The 18206-nt window shown below is 51.5% G+C and overlaps 1 protein-coding gene across 2 annotated transcripts in view; it reads left to right on the forward strand.

Moving 5' to 3' along the window:
• Positions 1–17792, forward strand: part of ATP9A (ATPase phospholipid transporting 9A (putative)) — a 108314-nt gene extending 90522 nt beyond the window's left edge. For both annotated transcript variants that reach the window (XM_054573592.1, XM_054573593.1), the window contains exons 20-28: positions 2115–2204; positions 2286–2430; positions 3335–3399; positions 5982–6137; positions 8977–9041; positions 10686–10794; positions 11347–11404; positions 13404–13607; positions 15012–17792. In XM_054573592.1, coding sequence (XP_054429567.1) covers positions 2115–2204; positions 2286–2430; positions 3335–3399; positions 5982–6137; positions 8977–9041; positions 10686–10794; positions 11347–11404; positions 13404–13607; positions 15012–15148 — 1029 coding nt within the window. In that variant the 3' untranslated portion in view covers positions 15149–17792. The remainder of the gene's footprint in view (positions 1–2114; positions 2205–2285; positions 2431–3334; positions 3400–5981; positions 6138–8976; positions 9042–10685; positions 10795–11346; positions 11405–13403; positions 13608–15011) is intronic.
• Positions 17793–18206: the final 414 nt, after the last annotated feature.

Below are 18206 nucleotides of genomic sequence, written 5' to 3' on the forward strand. Positions count from 1 at the left end.
TGAGTGACCCAGGCGAGGCCGCAGGGCTCCTTCCGGTGGTTCAGGAGCGCCTCGTTCCAGGCCTGTGTGTTAGCGTTGTGTTCTTAACCTGGTGGGGTCGCGGTCCCATTTGAGAAGCTGATGAAAGCTGGGCACGATCGGCATGAAGGATGCAGATAGGCTCGTGCACATGAAGTTGTATAAATGGGTCCAGGATTCTGCTGAGCCCCCGAAGGTCCAGTCCTTGGATAAGAAATAAATCCCAGCTCATAGATGTTGGCCTGTCTGCCCTCCTGAAGGGAATGTCTTTAGGAGCCTTTAGAAGGAGTCACGTTGAGTAGGCACAGGAGAAATGTCCTGCCCTTGTGGCAAGCACTCGACCGAAACAGAGCAGGCATGAGTAGCTACTGTGAGGCTGGAAGCCACGGACTGGTGTTGGCCTCATTGAGTTGGGAGGTGAGGCACTCCGGTCCCCTCTGGGGCAGGATGTCCCACTTACCTGAAATCAGAGCCACCGTGCCAGACCACCGCAGGAGTAGATGTTTTGGGGGTCTCCCCCTTACCCTGTCTTTGGCCCATAGCACATAGAAGCTTCCAGAAATCCAGCCATTAGGGGAAAATCACAGACGGTGTTGTTTAGAGGCGGAGACAGTCGATCGTCATGGTCATGGAGTCTGTGTCTGCAAATTTGCTGACTCACTAAAATTTATTTAGAACCTGATATCGACATTGAAGGTGCTTTCAGAGTCACCTGTGGGCAGGTGCCAGGGGTGCAGAATTTGAGTCACGTGATGTGCATGTTCCCAGCTGAGGTCAACAAGGTGACACACTGCTGTCTTGTTTTAGCTTTCACACTGGACACAAGTGCCCTCTTCACAGTTTATTCAGTGCCACTTCTTTTGCATTTTTGTACTTTTTGTTATCGATTTTGCTGTTTAAAATGCCCCCAGTGCAGAGATGAGGTGCTGGCTGGTGTCCCTAAGCACAGGAAGACTGGGATGGGCCTCGTGGAGAAAACGCTGGGCTAGATAGATCAGCTTCATCTGGCCGTGACTTCTGGCCATGCGGTCGGTGCTAAGACACCGACAGATATGTACTGTAAAAGATGTCTTTGAGTGGACACACATACAAAGTGAGGCTAGGTGCTGGCCTCTTGACAGAAGCATTGTGAGCAGAGGCTCATGGGAACCTAGCGCCATGTTTCCCCTGGGAGCAGTGGTCCCATGTTTGCTAATTCAGTGTGTGGCACGATGGGGTGTCCAACCGTTGGGCATCTCTGGGCCACACTGGAAGAAGAAGGGTTGCCTTGGGCCACATGTTAAATACATGGCAACATGTAATCACAAAAAAAAATCTCACATTGTTTTAAGTAAATTTACGGTTCTGCGTTGGACTGCACACGGCCCGTGGGCCACAGGCTGGACACCCCTGGGTAGAATGCTTTAATGGTAATGAGGATTGACTGTGTGGTCTAGAAATCAGGGGTTGCAAACATGGCTCTTGTGCTGGCCCCCTGTTTTGGCAAATAAAGTTTTATTTAAGCGCAGATGCACCCAGGCGTTCCCGCCGCTGTCCAAGACGGCTGCGGCAGTGCGGCGGCAGAGGCGAGTAGGGTGACGCAGACCGCGGGGGCCGCAGCGCCTGCAGGGGTTAGCGCCTGGGCCTTGGTTGGAGCGCTGGCCTTCCTGCCAGGTGCCCACCCGTGTCGTGGCAGCTGTGTTTCTTTAGGCAGCTCGCAGATCCCGCTCGGCTTCAGTGTCCTTACGTGTAAAGAAGAGCTGTCATCCTTGGCACCTCGCGGGGTCCTTGTGAGAAGTGCATGGGGACAGTCCGGGAGGAGTGCTGAGCAAGGGCCTGGCACGGGATGAAAGCGCTGTCACTTCCAGCTCTTATTTGTATTATGTGGGTCACAGCCGTTGCGGGGAAATGGAAGGGATGGCCGGTCTATGGGCTCTCCGGATTCCCACAGAATCCTCACAAACAGGATTTCATTTGGCTCTGGGTCTGGTGGCAGGGAGGGGCAGGAGTCCTTGGCCGGGGTGGCCATTGTCTTCACACTGGCTCCAGGAAGCTGCTGTTTGTTGTGCCGTGGTCCCCAAAGACCAAGGCCTCCACACCCTTGTGTTTCCCTCCAGGTGACCAACCGTGGTGAGGCCCACCTCGAGCTGAACGCCTTCCGCAGGAAACACGACTGCGCCCTGGTCATCTCTGGAGACTCCCTGGAGGTAGGCTGCCTCGCGCCCCTGCCCGCAGCGGCCCTGGGGCAGGTGGCCTTGGCTGACCCGCCCCTTCTCTCCGCCCAACAGGTTTGCCTCAAGTACTACGAGTACGAGTTCATGGAACTGGCCTGTCAGTGCCCAGCCGTGGTCTGCTGTCGCTGTGCCCCCACCCAGAAAGCCCAGATTGTGCGCCTGCTGCAGGAACGCACTGGCAAGCTCACCTGCGCAGTAGGTAGGCAGGCTCACTGCGCAGTAGGTAGGCAGGCTCGCCGCGCAGTAGGTAGGCAACCTCACCTGCGCAGTAGGTAGGCAGGCTCGCTGCACAGTAGGTGGGCAGGCTTGCTGCGCAGTAGGTAGGCAACCTCACCCGTGTAGTAGGTGGGCAGGCTCGCCACACAGTAGGTTGGCAACCTCACCTGCGCAGTAGGTAGGTGAGTAGGCAGGCAGGCGGCGGCCCCAGGCCTGTCCCGCTGGTGCATAGGATCCATTTTCAGGCAGGATAATTGGATCCTGCTGCTACGTTCTTCAGACTCCCCGGGCCACTTGGCTTATTAGGTCATTGTGTTTTCCCCCGTGGACTTGGCTCTATTTTTATCATAATTATTATTTTTACTGTTTCCCTTTGAGAAAGAGGAGATAAGCATGCCTGAGGGCTTCTCTCCTCAGCTTGCACTTTCTTGGCCAGCGACATGGGACGCCACGTTGCAGAGGGGTGAAGACCACACACCACGGAGTTGGACCTGGGTCCCACTCGTTGCTGGTTTTATTGGCTGGGCGCCCGGGCGGCTTCCCTCCCCCGTCGGCCTCAGTGCGCTCATTGGTAGAATGGGATAATTACAGTGCCTTTTTCCAGGGGTGCTTGGGAGATTAAGTGGGGCACCTTTTAAAAAGTCCTCCTCACAGTGCCCAGCCAGTGCCAGTCACCTGGTCCCTCTGGCTGTCCGCTCTCTGCACGTAAAATACGACCCGATGCCGCAGGTTGGGGGTGTGGCTAAGTGGAGCAGCGCAGAAACGACAGTTTGGAGGAAGCACTCAGTAAAAAGGCAAAGGCAGACCAGGTATGATTAGTGCAAGCAATCGAGTTTCTCACCTCTCCCCAATTCCCCCCGTCCCTCTCTGGTCTGCGTGACCCGCAGGTGATGGCGGCAACGACGTCAGCATGATCCAGGAATCTGACTGTGGCGTGGGCGTCGAGGGGAAGGTGAGCAGGGATGGGGCGCCGAGCAGGGGCGTGTCACGTGGTGTGGCGTGGCGTTGGCTGGTGGCTGCTCTGCCCCACGAGCTGGAGTTTCTTTTTTCCTCAAAGGCACAGCTTTGGAAACTGCTTCTGGAAATTGCACATTAGAAATTGTACCTTATAAGGAACCATGTGTCCTAGTCTCATTACCTGGGAGTCAGAATCCATGTCGCGGTGTCTCACCGACAAATGCTGATTCCTTCCTTCCTTCCTTCCTTCCTTCCTTCTTTTTCTTTGCTTGCCAAAACTCAAATTTAAAAGAGACAGGTTTTTGCCATATTCTTAGGGTACAGTGAATGTACTTCAAACTTTCCCTTGGTGGGAGCGTTGTGAGTAAAGGCACAAGTTACCACACGGTGTGCTGCCCTCTCGGGGATCGTGGAGGTTGGCTGGTCCCTAAGAGGCCTTGGCAGCTGCAGTGATTTCAAGTGCTCATGTTACAACGGTTTTTCGGTTTCCTTCCTTGTCGACTGTGTGCTTGCCGCCCATGGTTTACCCCGCCCTCTCTCACCGGTGTCCTTCCCGGGGCTGCGGGCCAAAATATCGGTCACTGACTTTGTCAGAACTGGGTGCAAAATAAGAGGACAGAGGCCGCGCGTGAGGGCCAGAGAGGCTGCGCGTCCACTTTGGTCCATAGCTTCATGGGTGTGGCTAGACCACAGCCCTTTTTTTCCTTTTTCCTCCTTCCTGGTTTTGCTCTCTCCTCCACGCTGACAGTTGTTTGAAGTTGCAGAGTTAAGTGACCGTTGAAGGAGATGTGTCTGACGGCCACGTAGACCCATTTCGTGCAGGATTTAGGAAGCGCACGTGAGCTGGATCAGTAGATAGAAATCTTCACACGTGTCTGTGTAGAACTAAAACATTTTCTCTTAAAATTGTACTCTGATGCTGCTGTGTTTTTTGGCATATAAAAGGAAGAAGTGGTCACTGTAAAAAAAAACTAAAACAATGTAGAAGTGGATAAAACATCTTTTTTTGAGATAGCTGCATCTAATGAGTGACATTGGTTATTCTTCAGAATTTTTGTCTATGTGTATATTATGGATTGTGAGTATGTATGTTCTGGGGTGGGCAAAAGTAGGTTTACAGTTGTGGGTACATGAAACAGAGTTTATTCTTGTATTATTGCTGATTGATTATTGTAGTATTTTCCGTACAAACAACTGTAAACCTACAAAAGTAGGCTTGCTCCTCCTTAAACCTACAGAGGAGGTGTCCACCTCTGTATACATTATATACACACGTATATATACGCATATACATATATACACAGACACCTTACACATGTATAGATAATAGTTCCATACCATTTTAAATTAGAAACATTATGGATTTTTAATGCAACTTGCTGAAATCTGTTATGCCTTGGATTTCTTTCTACATTGGAACACGTAGATCCATCAGTTCTCACCGTCCCTCAAACTTTTTATTTGGAAAATGTCAGGCCTTCAGAAAAGCTGAAATGGAACAATGAGCACCTGTCTCCTCTTTGCTTCAGTTTACCGATTGTTAACATTCGCTGTGATCTCTGTCCCCTCCCCGCATGCTCCAAATCAGTTGGAAGTCAGCTGCAGGAGGAGCGTGTTACCCCTAAAACTTTAGCGCGGACCTCTTAAGGAAAAGAGCATTCTATGTCTGCAAAATAACATTATCTCCCCCACAAATGCCATGTTCATAGACTATCATATAGTTTTCATAGCTCAGGTTCTCCTGTTGTCCTCAAAACGTTTAATACAAAATATCTCCAGGAACCAATGAAGGATCACACATTGCAGTAATTAGCATGTGTTCATGTCTCTTCAGCCTTTTATAGTGTAGGGTGCTTTCTCTGTCCTTTTTTGGGGGGGGCATGTTTTTCATGACATTGACATTTTTGAAGCATTTGGGGCAGCTGTAGAGTGTCCCACGATTTCTGTGGATCAGGTTGATTTGATTCACGGCCTGTGTTTTGGGAGTGGGTAGCTCTTAAGGGAAATTTGTGTCTTCCTGTTGCATCAAATGAGGCAGCTCTGATGTCTGTCTGTCCCATGAGTGACATCTGTCTTGTACCTTTTAAAACTATAAAATTTCAAAAATTCCATTTATGGTTGCCCTGTAAATTATTTCCACTTCTCTGAATGTGCAAAGCTATGTGTTCAGAAACATTCTATTTAAATAGTCCATTTAATGTTGTTAGTAGCACCTGATTCCCCTCCATGTTTAACTCCTAAGGGAACTGAGCGTAATAAAATGCCTGTCTTTGAATGAGTCTTTGCTTCTGATACACATTATGGGGTAGGCGTTACCCCCAAAGCTTCATACTAGATCCATTTGACCTCCAAAATTATAACTATCTGTGATTCAGAATGTTTTTTCTGTAAATAAATTCCTCTTTTTAAATCAAATTGAGACTTGGACCACCAACTGTGTGTAGCTTGAAACCAAAGAATCTCTCATTTGAAGGTCTTCAAAGGTCTCCTTACAATGTCTTGCTTTTTCAATGAAAACAAACGTGTTTACCTTGACCTCTTGCGCTTCTGACGGCGCCCCATTTCCTCGGATTTTAGGAAGGAAAACAGGCGTCCCTGGCTGCGGACTTCTCCATCACACAGTTCAAGCACCTTGGCCGTCTGCTCATGGTGCACGGCCGGAACAGCTATAAGCGGTCGGCTGCGCTCAGCCAGTTCGTCATCCACAGGAGCCTGTGTATCAGCACCATGCAGGTGGGTGGGCGGCAGGCAAAAGCCTGAGAACGAGGCTCTGTCTTGGAGCTGTTGCCCTGTCGGGGCAGCTGGTGGACCTCGGATTGCCCCAGACCCTTCCTCTTAGGGGGTGAAGGCCATTCTCAGGGTGCTGTGTAAATAACCGCAGTTATTAGAATCGGAAGTGGGTTAAAATTGATTTGCCAGAGGGGAAAAAGCAGAGTTAAATGCTGAGTGGTTACTGAGTTTTTCACATGCAGAAGTCAGGGTCAACAGCAAATAACCACCGAGAAAAGAGAATAATTTGCTTTTTTCAAGAGCTTCCTGTACGCTGTCAGGCAAAGTGTTCACACTGAAACGTCTCACTTGGTCCTCATGATAGCCTGTGTCCATTTCACAGACAGGGAGTCGAGGCGCACGGGTATGGTCTGCTCAGACGGGGACTCCAGGCCTGGCCCTTAACCAAGGTCTCCTCCTCGGTGCCCTCCATACAGAGCAGCCATAGCAGTTAGCTGTGTACCAGGAAGAAGGCGAAAGCAAAGGAAAGAAAGCATTTTGGGTGTTGAGAAACTATCGACGGATTTTCCTCCGTGGGCATTTAGGCGAAAATACTGCCAGTAAAGTGGCAAGAACATAGGGATGCTATATCTTGGAACTCACATCTTTTTCTGATCAAATCACTAAGTATAGCGGGTCCTCGAATAATGTCCATTTGTTCAACGTTATTATGTTGGTGACAGGCCATAAGAACTTCACTCTTTTTTAACTCAGTTAGCCTATGGTAAAACTTCGTTTCATTATGCATCATTTCCATCATTTCAATTAAAGGCACAGAACCTGTTGACGAAGTTAGGTGAGAACTCACTGTATCTTTGATACCTCGCTCAAGTCCCCTCGCTCTTCCAGGTCTCAGTCTTTTCACCTGTCCATGGGGGCAAGACCGGCCTTGCCTCTCAGACAGGCTTCCTTTGAAAACCAGAGAGTTTTGTAAGGGAGCAAGTGCTGAAGGCATCTTTACCCTTATTAACAAAACAAAACAGGATAGTGTATACAATAAGGTGACATTTCACTTTGTAGGAAAGGTGTTGAATCAAACACGAAAGGCATAAGGCACCCGCCATGCTCCTGAGCCAGACGGTGCTGCTCTGGGTTTATGAGAATTCGTTCTTCCCTGGCCTCATGCAGGCCTGCCTTGTGGGGGGGCTGTATGTTTTTAATATCTACTGCATTTGGGAGTGTAGGGGCCTTAAAGTGATTTTCATCAACGTGATCTAAACCCAAACAGCTGGTGTGGTTCATCAGACCACATCTGCACTTTTAATTTATGTTCGCTCATCAATTGGGCTGGATAGTACTGTGGTTTTAATCACTGGGAGATTAATCAGCTCGTTCCTGGGCAGGCACACACAAGCTGGCCTGGGCGCGCTGACTTCCGGAAGGCTCACGTGTTACCACGAACATCGATTCAGGAAAAACACCGCACGAGGGGAAATGGTTCTTTGCACTAGGGAACCGCCCTTGCCCCCTGTCCGCTGTGCTGAAAGTGGCCGGCCAAGAGCAAGTACCTGTCAGGTCGGACCTTGACGTTGGTCGCCTCGATAAACATAGACATAGCATGTTGGTTTTTCTCCCCACACACTGTTCTTTTCAAGATGGAGTCTTTATGGTCAGCCCGGTGCTTTTGGAGAAAGGGGCTGTCAGTGGTGATTTGCAAAACTAAACACCCAATTTTTTAGCATTCTTACAACCATCCCTTCTCTGCAGCGGCCCGGCCTGGGCGAGAAGTTATTTGAAAAGTGGCTTTCACCTTTCAATTTTGAAATCATGACCAGGGTGCACAGGGCTGCCAGAGACAATGGCCCTAGGTAACACCTGTGTTCTGGGCTCTGTGCCCAGTGAACAGGTAGCAGGTGATACGGGGAGACGTCTCAGGTTAGACACTTTCTAATCGCTGGGCTGGTTCAGCCTTTCTCTCCATGTTCCGTTTTCGGAAACCCTTCAGGCAGCAGGCACTCCTGGCCTTCCTTTGGTTTTGTGCTAATAGAAATGAGCTCAGGGCGGCTTTGCTTCTATGGGTCTGGGCGTGTCCGGGGGGGTGACAGAGCGTCAGGCCTGATTCGGTCTCCCCACCGCTCCGTAATAGTTTCCAAATCAGGAGGCAGACATTTCAGGGTTTGGGGAAGGGTTTGTAAATATCTGTATTGCTTTTGTCTAATTGCACTTTGTAACGATTTCAAAACTATTAAGACGCTGGTAAAAGGACTAAAGCTTTCTCTCCCACCCCAGGCTGCAGGGTAACTGGTGGATATCCTTAGCGGGGAGGCAAGTTTTCCTTATCAGCTTCCACCCATAGGCCACCTTGTTCCTCGGCTGCACATGCAGAGAGGCGGGAGTTCTGAGCTGTTGGGAGTGTGGGCTCTGGAGACAGGAGGGGTTGGGGTCCCACAGTGCCATTTCCCTGCCCCGTTTGCCCTTCTGTGCAGTACAGGCGCTATTAGGACCCAGTCTCATGAGTGGCTCTGGAGACTCGCTGAGCTCATGGAACTTAATGAAATGTTCGCAATGGGGCTGAGCGTGGACTCTGGAGCTGGACCCCTGGGTATGAATGAGTCCTGGCTCTGTCACTTGCGAGCTGTGGGATCTCGGGCAAGCCCCTTAACCTCTCTGTGCTTTTTCTCATTGGTCACACGGGGATGGTGACGACAGTACCTACTTCATAAGGTTGTTGTGAGAATCAAATGGGCCAGTGTGCTAAGGAATAAAATAAGTGCTTTGTAAGAGGTGGGTGTTTGTTTTAAGAAACATAAACAAGGGCTTTTGTCACGGTGCCTGCTGACGTCCCCCTCTCTCCTCGGCACAGGCTGTCTTTTCCTCGGTGTTTTACTTCGCCTCCGTCCCTCTGTACCAAGGATTCCTCATCATCGGGTAAGGAAATCCAGCAGGGTATTACTTTCTCAGGAAACGCCCGGAAGTGCCACAAAAGAGAGGAGAAATATTGGTTAATCAATCAGCCCCCAAATTGCCAGTCAGGCTGGGTCCAGCAATGACACTTATTAGAATTACGAAGTGTTTGAACTGCTCAGCCCACGACCGGGTTGAGGAAGGCGAGTCTGACAGGCGCGGGGTCCAGGTGCTGGGCCGTGTGGACCCGGCGCGGGACAGCCGCTCGCCCACGGGAGGCAGAGGTCACGGCGAGCAAAGCACAGCCGAAGGTTCGCAGACTCGGCGACTGCACGGGGGCCTTAGGAACAGAGAAAAGTGGGTCCGGAAAGTGCCCTCCCTGCGCCGCTGACCCCATGGGACGTCCTGCTGTTGGGTCGGCATGGCGGGCCAGAGCCTCGCTCGCTCGCGCACTCTCAGGAGGCGCACTGAAGAGTTTGACCCCTACGTGCCACAGACCCGTCCGGAGGGTGTCACTTGGACATTGGCTGCCACCAATCCAGCCCCACGCCTGACCTGGAATTCGTGGCTTTCCTCTTGGCAGGTTCAGAGAAGGTGCTCAGTCCTTGAGTTCCCTAGGTAGGTGGAGTCTGGTTACCGTGTGCCCTAGACAGGGAGGCTCGGGGCGCACTTCTGGTCCTGCAGAGGCACAGAGAGGCCGGCTGGCCCCAGGGGACACTCTTGCCAAGTGCACTGTCTACCTTCTTACGTTTTGCGAGTTCAGCCTCTGAGTAGGCGCTGGAATTGTAATTGGGAAAATGGACTGTCCTGCCCTGGCCGGTGTGGCTCGGTTGGTTGGAGCATCATCCCGTAGAGCAAAAGGGCACGGGTTTGATTCCCCGTCAGGGCCCCTATCCAGGGTTGCAGGTTTGCTCCCTGGTTGGGGTGTGTACAGGAGGCAGCCACTGGACGTTTCTCTCTTACAGTGGTATTTTTCTCTCTCTCTCTCTCCCTCTCTCTTTCTCTCCCTCTAAAAATATTAAGCAATGAAAAAATGTCCTTGGATGAGGATTTAAAAAAAAAAAAGGAAATAGCTTTTTCAGGTCCTGGAAGAATGAAAAAAAAAAAAAGGAACATGGCTGAGTATAGCCAGGGGCTTCGAGTTCCACAAGGCCTCCCACGACCGGGTCCCCTACCCCCTCGGTTCTCATCTCCTCCCTCCGCCCACTCAGCATCAGCCACACTGGCTGCCTCGCTGTTCTTCAGACAGGACAGACACTCCCACCTCTGGCCTTTGTGCTCACTGTGCCCTCCCCCTGGAATGCTCTCCCCGCCGACATCTGTCTGGCTGCCCCGCACCTCTTGTGGGTGTTTACAAATGTCATGTTCTTCGGCCACCTCTCTAAAATTGCACCGTCACCTCATGTCTCATTCCTTCTTTGCAGTTATACTGTCCTCCTTAGCACTTACACACCTCCTACACACGGTGCCATTTATGGGAGTTGTGGTTTGACTCACTGACTGGCTCTTGGCATTGACTCTCCAGTGCTCAGAACTGGCCTGGTCACGTACTAGACGCTCAGCATGTAGTTGTCAATGGTTGAATGGAAATTGGTCACCAGAGGCTGGATGAGCAAAACACTCACATTCCAGTGGCTGAGTCTTAGCTGCGGTGATCTTCTCTCCTAGGTACTCCACCATCTACACCATGTTTCCCGTGTTCTCCCTGGTCTTGGACAAAGACGTCAAGTCGGAAGTTGCCATGTTGTATCCTGAGCTCTACAAAGATCTCCTCAAGGTTCTCTGAGCCCCTTCCTCCCCTTCCCTCCCCCCTCCTACCCCCTCCCTCCCCTTCCTTTCTTCTTTCCTTCCTTCCTTCCTTCCTTTCCTCCTCCTTCTATATTTCTTATGTAAGATTTCTGATTTGAACACACTTGAACTGATGGCTTTGGGGAGGAAGGTGTGGGAACTTCTTTTTTCTTAAAAAAGTCACACGGTCAAGTGTAAAGAATATTGAACGGCACAGTAATATATAAACAAGCCAACTAATGGCTTTTTAAAAAGCCCCTGACAGTTCCATTTTGCACCTGCAACTTGTGTCTGCTCCTGGCCGTGTTTCTGCACCTTCTAAAAAGTGTGTGTTTGTGTGTGATTTCATTTATTTGTTCTCAAGGGGTTTTTACTAAAGGACAGATTTATTCCTGTCTAATATCAATTCTCTTTAAAAACACTTCTTTCAATGCAGACAGGCAGGTGGCCTTGTCTTGTTCGGGAAGAAGGGCATGAAGGCGGCAGCAGGCGCCCTGGATGTGCCACATACTGTAACCTGTTCTCTCTTTCTCTCATTTAGGGACGGCCATTGTCCTACAAGACATTCTTAATATGGGTTTTGATTAGCATCTATCAAGGTAAGGAAGGGTGGAGCCACCTCTTATCTTGACCCCAGGGCCAGCTTTACTGGTGTGTTGTCTGTAGGGCATGGAGCAGCTGGAACCCTAAAATCGCAGTACGGAGCGTGACAGCGTGCGCCCAGGAAACCCCCCTCAGTTCGTCCTAAGAACTCGAGCTTTCAACACAGCGGAAGTCCCATATGTGAGACGGGGTTGTCAGCTTAATGCGATGAAGTCAGGGAAAAATATAATTAATCTTAATCAAAACCGGCCGAGGTGTTTGAGCCTCGGTAATAAAAAGCGTTGGCTTCTTCTGAGGTCACGTTGTTGTTTTGGAAAAACATATTTATTTCCGTGGCCTCCAGAGAGGGGTCCCTCAGACTGGAGAGGTTTTGAAGATAACTTATGGAAGTTTGAGAAGAAAATATCAAAGCCTCTCTTTGTTTTGTTTTTATTTTTCCTCACTTTTTTTTGGAATTTTTATGTATGTTTCATAATGTACATTATATACAGTGGTCCTAATGTCTCTCCACATCTGCGCATATATAATGTACAAATATACGTGGTATATTTGGGTTTATGTTTAATGTTTTCTACTGATGGGATGCACAGAGAGTGTAGAGACCGCTGAGTTTGCTGGCAGGAGGTTACGTTGTCACTAAAACATGAAAGGGTGAGCCCTCCCCAGCGTGGCTCTGTTGGGCTGGGCATTGTCCCCCAAAGCGAAAGGTTGCCAATTAGATTCCTGGTCGGGGCACATGCCTGGGTTATGAGTTCGGTCCCCGGATGGGGCATGTATGAGAGGCAACCGCTCAATGTCTATCTCCCTCTCTCCTTTCCCCTCTCTCTAAAAATAAATAAAAACAAAATCTGTAATAAAAGTGAAAGGGGGTATTTTTAAGGAGTATATCAAGGCATCATATCCGCATCTAGTTAAAGAAAGCCCTGCCTAAAGGTTCATGATAATAGACGACGGTGCGCCATCCCCTCCCCCCATCTCCAGCGGCTCTCACGGGCAGCCCCTCGGGGAGTTTGGGGGTTTCCTCCCGGGCCCTGCCTCTGAGTATTGCCCTTGTGCTGAAGTGTTTTTGCTCAGGGTGAGGCACTATCCCTTCTGTCCCTGCTGTGCATAATTTTTTGCGTGTCCCTCTTGGTGGCCTCTATCATTTCGTATAAAATTTACCATCTGAACTCTTGAAGTGTCCAGTTCCGGAGTGTTCAGTATAGTGACAGTGTTGAGAGACAGGTCACCAGAACTTCGTCATCTGGCAAAACTGAAACTGCATCCATTCGACCACCGGCTGTTTTTTCCCCGCCTCCTGGCAGCCCCTGGTAATCGCGGTGACCGCCTTTCTGTCTCCGACTATGACGACGTTAAATGCCCTGTGTAAGAGGGATCACACATGTTCGTCTTTTTGTGACTACCTACTCCTATCAATTTAAATAATATATTTAAATTTCTGTTTCTTGTTCCAGCGACTTCAGATAGTTAACCTCTCCTCTTCCCTCTCCCTCCGTCCCTCCCCCGCTGCAATTATAGACTCATACATTTTTTTAAAAGATTTTTTTTTAATTATAGACAGTGGGGAAGGGAGGGGAAAGAGAGGGAGAGAAACATCAATGCGTGGTTGCCTCTCATGCACCCCCTACTGGACAGCTGGCCCACAACCCAGGAATGTGCTCTGACTGGAAATCGAACCGGCGACCCTTTGGTTCGCAGGCTGGCACTCAGTCCACTGAGCCACACCAGCCAGCACGAGACTCTTTATTATATAAGGTCAAAAGGGGAAATCGGAAAACTAGAATGTGACACCTCTTCAAAACTTTCATAAAGCACCACTCATTTAACAGATGGTACCTTTCATGTCTAAACGGAAAAACAAGAACTCACAAAGGGGCCTAGTGTGAGTGAGCAGAGCGGGCCTTGGTGGGGACGCGTGGAGGCGCAGCGCCCGGCGGAGGGGCCGCGAGGGGTGCGGCGGCCTCTCCCCCACCAGACCTCTCTCCACGTCCCCAGGGAGCACCATCATGTACGGCGCGCTGCTGCTCTTCGAGTCAGAGTTCGTCCACATCGTGGCGATCTCCTTCACGTCGCTGATCCTCACCGAGCTGCTGATGGTGGCCCTGACCATTCAGACCTGGCACTGGCTCATGACGGTGGCCGAGTTGCTCAGCCTGGCCTGCTACATCGCCTCCCTGGTGTTCCTACACGAATTCATTGGTAAGACCCCCGGGCGGGGAAAGCCTGCCCTTCAGGAGCAGAGGTCTCACCGGCCTGGGAAGGACGGCAGCCTCCCCAGCTCTCGGGTCCTGGGCTCTTCATCCAGCAGGACTTTGCCGCCCCCGTTTCCTTACCAGTGACCCTTGAGGCAAGTGGCCCCTGTGAGGCAGCCACCCGGAACCGAGGCTGTGGGCATGAGCTCAGCACAGAGTGTTTCCCTTCAGAACCGCGCCGTGCTCGCTAGCTTAGAAGAGGATGCTGTTCACGTGAACAAGGACCTGGAGGGGCTCTCCAGGGAGCGGGCCACTGTGCCGGGCTCTGTGGAGCAGTGGCGATGGCAAGTGTCCAGGCCTGGCTCAGAAATGGATGACAGTCTGGCAGGACTTCCCCTTATCCAGTTGAGAAACTGCCTTACCACAAAAGCATCTTTGATCATGACTCTTGTGTATGAGCAAACTCCTTAAAAAGGTTTTGGTAAAGATAAAGGAACATTCGTGTGGAAAGTGAAGTCTTAGAACAGTTTGACAGTTGTCCCCAAAAGTTTCCCCGAATGGGTTTTGTGAGCACCTACTATGTGCTCGGTGGCTTGAGGCTGGGCAGTCCCACGGGCTTAGAAGACAGGAGCTCTGCCATCAGGGAACTACAGTCAGTCGCCTTAGATGCAAGCGGCACAGGGAGGGCCTTCGGCCTGGCACTTAGTAGGTGCTTAATCAACGCCAGTGGCGTTTTCCCCACCCTGCACTCAGTCAGGGGCAGCGGGGAGGATGTTCACTGGGGTCTCCACTCCACGTACTGTTGAAAGCCACAAGTGGTCCCTCCTCTCTTCTCAAAACCTTGTAACTGCCCGGTTTGCATCCTCAGGCATAGAAGGGGGCCTGCCTGTGCCAGGGGGCGGGCGGGCGGGTGGGTGAGGAGGCAGATGCTCTGCCTGCCCCGTGCCACCCTCAGATCGGTCTGGTGGCTTGCTCTGACCCTCACTCCGGCGAAGGGGGAAGTTGTCGGGAAACAGAAAAGCGTTGAGGGTCACTTTCTGCTTCCCGGCGGCCGTGTTTGAAAAGAAAATCTCCGACTGTCAGATTCCAAATCAAAACCACCTGTGAGAATTGTCGTTCCTCTGTAGTTTTCTTTTCCTAGTTGTTGAAAAGAGCAGTTCACCGAAGAGCAGGAATCCAGAAGGCAGGGCAGAGAGAGGGGAGAGTGAGGACAGTTAGCCTGACAGCCCTGAGGGGCCATTAGCGTGGTGGCACGTCCATCCCCTTAAAAGGCTGAGTGGAGGACAGGAGCCGAGGCCGGGAGGCCGCGTGCCGGTGACGGGTGATAGCCGCGGCGGCTGCTTCTGGGCCGCACGCACCTCCTGGCACGTCCCCCCTCCCCGCTCACCATTGTCTTCCTGTTTGCTTGCAGATGTGTACTTCATCGCCTCGCTGTCCTTCTTGTGGAAAGTCTCCGTCATCACTCTGGTCAGCTGTCTCCCCCTCTACATCCTCAAGTATCTGCGACGACGGTTCTCCCCCCCCAGCTACTCGAAGCTCACGTCGTAGGCTGTGCGTTCCGTGGAGGGGGCTCTGGTCTCCGCTCCCCTGACGGGGAGAGTTCAGGTTCCGTTCATCTTAACCGCCGCCCGAGGACTTGGCAGGAACGGCCCACACGTGCTGTTTGGACGTGTAGAGGCCCCGCCCGGAGTCCTGCGCTGACTGAACAGGAGGCAGGCCCGACGGCGCCCACGCAGGCCTGTCCGGCTCCCCCGTGACGCCCGTTGGAGCGAATGTGAATTCGTCCTCCTGGGTGGCTCAGCCAGGAGGTCTCTCTGTGGGTCACTGTGCAAGCTCCCTTATGACTTGAATTTTGTTGTCATGTGATAAAAGTTTCTGTTTAGCTGAAGATTATAGGGGATTTTGGGGTTTGCTTTCTTTTCCAACAGTCCTACTGTGTGTGTCCTCTTGACGTCTTTCTTGCTCCTAAAAACTGGTTTTAGAGAAATGGAAAGCTCTCGGTGGAGGTTTGGGGGACAAGGCAGTGGCACCTGGTAAAAAGTTGTCCGAACACTAATCTTGACTTGGAAATGCCACACACCCTCTGTAAGGCAGCCCCACATATTGGAGCTGCACGGGCTTCCTAGGATCAGAAAAAGCCAAGGAGAGGCCAGGGAGAGAGCGCGCCATAAATCCAACGTCATCCTGCGTCTGATTGCGCATCCACAGCGCTGGAGCTAACGTCAGCGGCCACCTCGTCAAAGAATTTCAAAGGTGTTCTTCTGCTGTGTTCGGACCTGCTAGCAATTATCAAGCCCGTGGCTACCTGAGGACACCCTCAAACATTTTCAGAGTTGTTTTCGCAGGAAATGTGCCACCGGACAGCCCCTAAATGTGTCGACAGGGTGATAAGAGAGGCAGCTCGTTCTTTAGACAACGTCACTCATGCAGCTCAGCCCCTGGGTCCAAAGCGGAAAGGTCGGGGACGGGGGCCCCTCGCTTCCACAGAGATCTGTTTCCTGTTAGGAGGAGGGATTGCGGACGAAAGGACAGAGGCAGGGGCTTCTTGCCACGGGGCCACGCACGGTGGCAGCTTCACGCAGGGTCCCGCCGTGGGGCACAAGCAGCCAACCGCTCCCCGCCTTTGTGGCACCCTTGGCGTGCTCGTGTGTGTCTGTTGCCCTTTTAAATCTTTGTAAAGTGACAGTAAGTTGCAGGCTCTGGTAAATTGGCTATTGGCAGCACTTCTGTTTTGTTTTGAGATGCTACAATTCTGCAGTATCGTCCCCTGTCTGCCCCAGCTTCGTTTCTGCCCCCCCGCAAAGAGCTGCAGAGAATGCATACAGCTTGAGGCCAGAGTAGGTCCCCAGTTGTTGGTATGGAAAATAATACATCATTAATAGATAATGATACAAGAAGAAACTGTGTTTCATGTACTCACAACTGTAAACCTCCTTCGGCCCCCACCCTGTACTGCCGCCAAGGGATGGTGATTTTGGAATAGGGTCTTTGTCCAGGAGTTTCAGAAAGGGCGAGCAGGTCTGGCTTCTTCTCGGCGTTATTTTATGCAGTTTTGAAGGCAGAGGTGGAGAACGTTGTGCTAAGAGTGGCTGCAGCTCAGCCTGTCGTCGGGGGTCAGGCTGTCAAACCGGAAGTCTTAAGGAATTCCACTCTGAGCTTGCAAACCTCGGACCTGGCCTTGTTCACAGGCACGCCATGGCCCTGCGGGGAGGTCTCATGAGTTCCCTGTTAGGAGATTTCAGGTGTTTCCAACAGACACAGGGCGTGAAGATGGTCTCTTGGGTCTTTCCCATCATTCCCAATTTTGACCACGGTGCATGAGCTGACTTAGAAGATACTTATTGCATGACATCTCGAAGGGAGAAAGCTTCTGAGAGGGGGTCCAGAAGCCATCTCTGGGAGGCGAAGGTTGCTCGTCAGTGCCCCCCAAAACGTCCCTGCTCTCCCTTCTGAGCTGCCCTCTGGTGGAGGTAGCCAAGGACGAGAGGGACTGACACCCCAGAGGAGGCCACCGCGTTGTCAACCACCCCGTCAGCGGGCAGCCGGCTCACGCCCCGTGCTGGAGCCCTCGGGCATTAGGGACACACGTGCATGCCTCTCAAACTGCGCCAGACTGTCAGTCCCAGCAGAGAGCGCACGCTCGGGCACTCCCAGGGGCTCTCCGAGTTGGGGGAGACCGAGAGAAAACACAACACCTGAGCTATTTTGAGGGAAACCCCCAAGTTCATAAACCTTAACTGAAAGGCTTCTAGTGACTGTTTTCTTGGTTCTCAATCTGGAAAGGTCTTCCCTTTGCCTTGGAACTCAACGGGACCTCAGTCCCCAGCGGCCAATTTAATCCGAGGCCAGAGGCCCGTGGCCACAGTCCGCTGCTTAAACACTTCTTAAAGTAAAAATTACAACTCCCTCTGCCCACCGACCACACTAGGTATTTGTGTCAGAGCAAGCACTTTTGTTATTTATGATTATTTTTGTTGTATCTTTTGGCGATCGGTGCATGCGCGGAGGAAGAATGGGTCCTGTTTGGTTTCTCTCCCCCCCCCCCCTTTGCCTCCTTCCTCCCTTTCTCTAAGGAAATGGCCAGACAAGCTTGTCCTTCTCGACTGATGTCTTGTGTCCGACAGGTTTGATTCTCACTTCGAGAGCGAGCCTGCGCACATGTGTGTGGCCGGTACTGCTGGCTGAGGCTCGGTGCACAGACTCGCGTTGCTTGGGACAAAGGACGTGGCTGCAGAGCAGTGAAGGGCGTCCCAGGAACATCTTGACGCTGAAGCAGACAAGCCTGTTTACAGCGACCTGGTGCTGGGAAGTCCGGAGCTGGGACTTTGCCCGCTACCATTATTATATCCAGATCCTAGACTAGCTTCGCCGAAGTGCAACCTTTTTTTTGTAGCAGTAGTTTTAAATACCAACATCTGCGTACCCTTTCCCCAGTTTCTCTGCTGAAAATTTAGGTTATTTTGACAACTTCGGGATGCATTTTGAGTTTTGTGCTCATTGGAAGTTGACGTGATGACGCCGGTTTTTCTTCCTCTGGACTTTTGCTTTCCTACTTCGTTTTGTTTTTACTGGGGAGGGGATGGCAACACCCTCACGCCTCTGTGGG

This window comes from Pteronotus mesoamericanus, unplaced genomic scaffold, assembly GCF_021234165.1.
Source record: "Pteronotus mesoamericanus isolate MK-2021 breed Mesoamerican mustached bat unplaced genomic scaffold, CSHL_Meso_final contig_25, whole genome shotgun sequence".
NCBI lineage: Eukaryota > Metazoa > Chordata > Mammalia > Chiroptera > Mormoopidae > Pteronotus > Pteronotus mesoamericanus.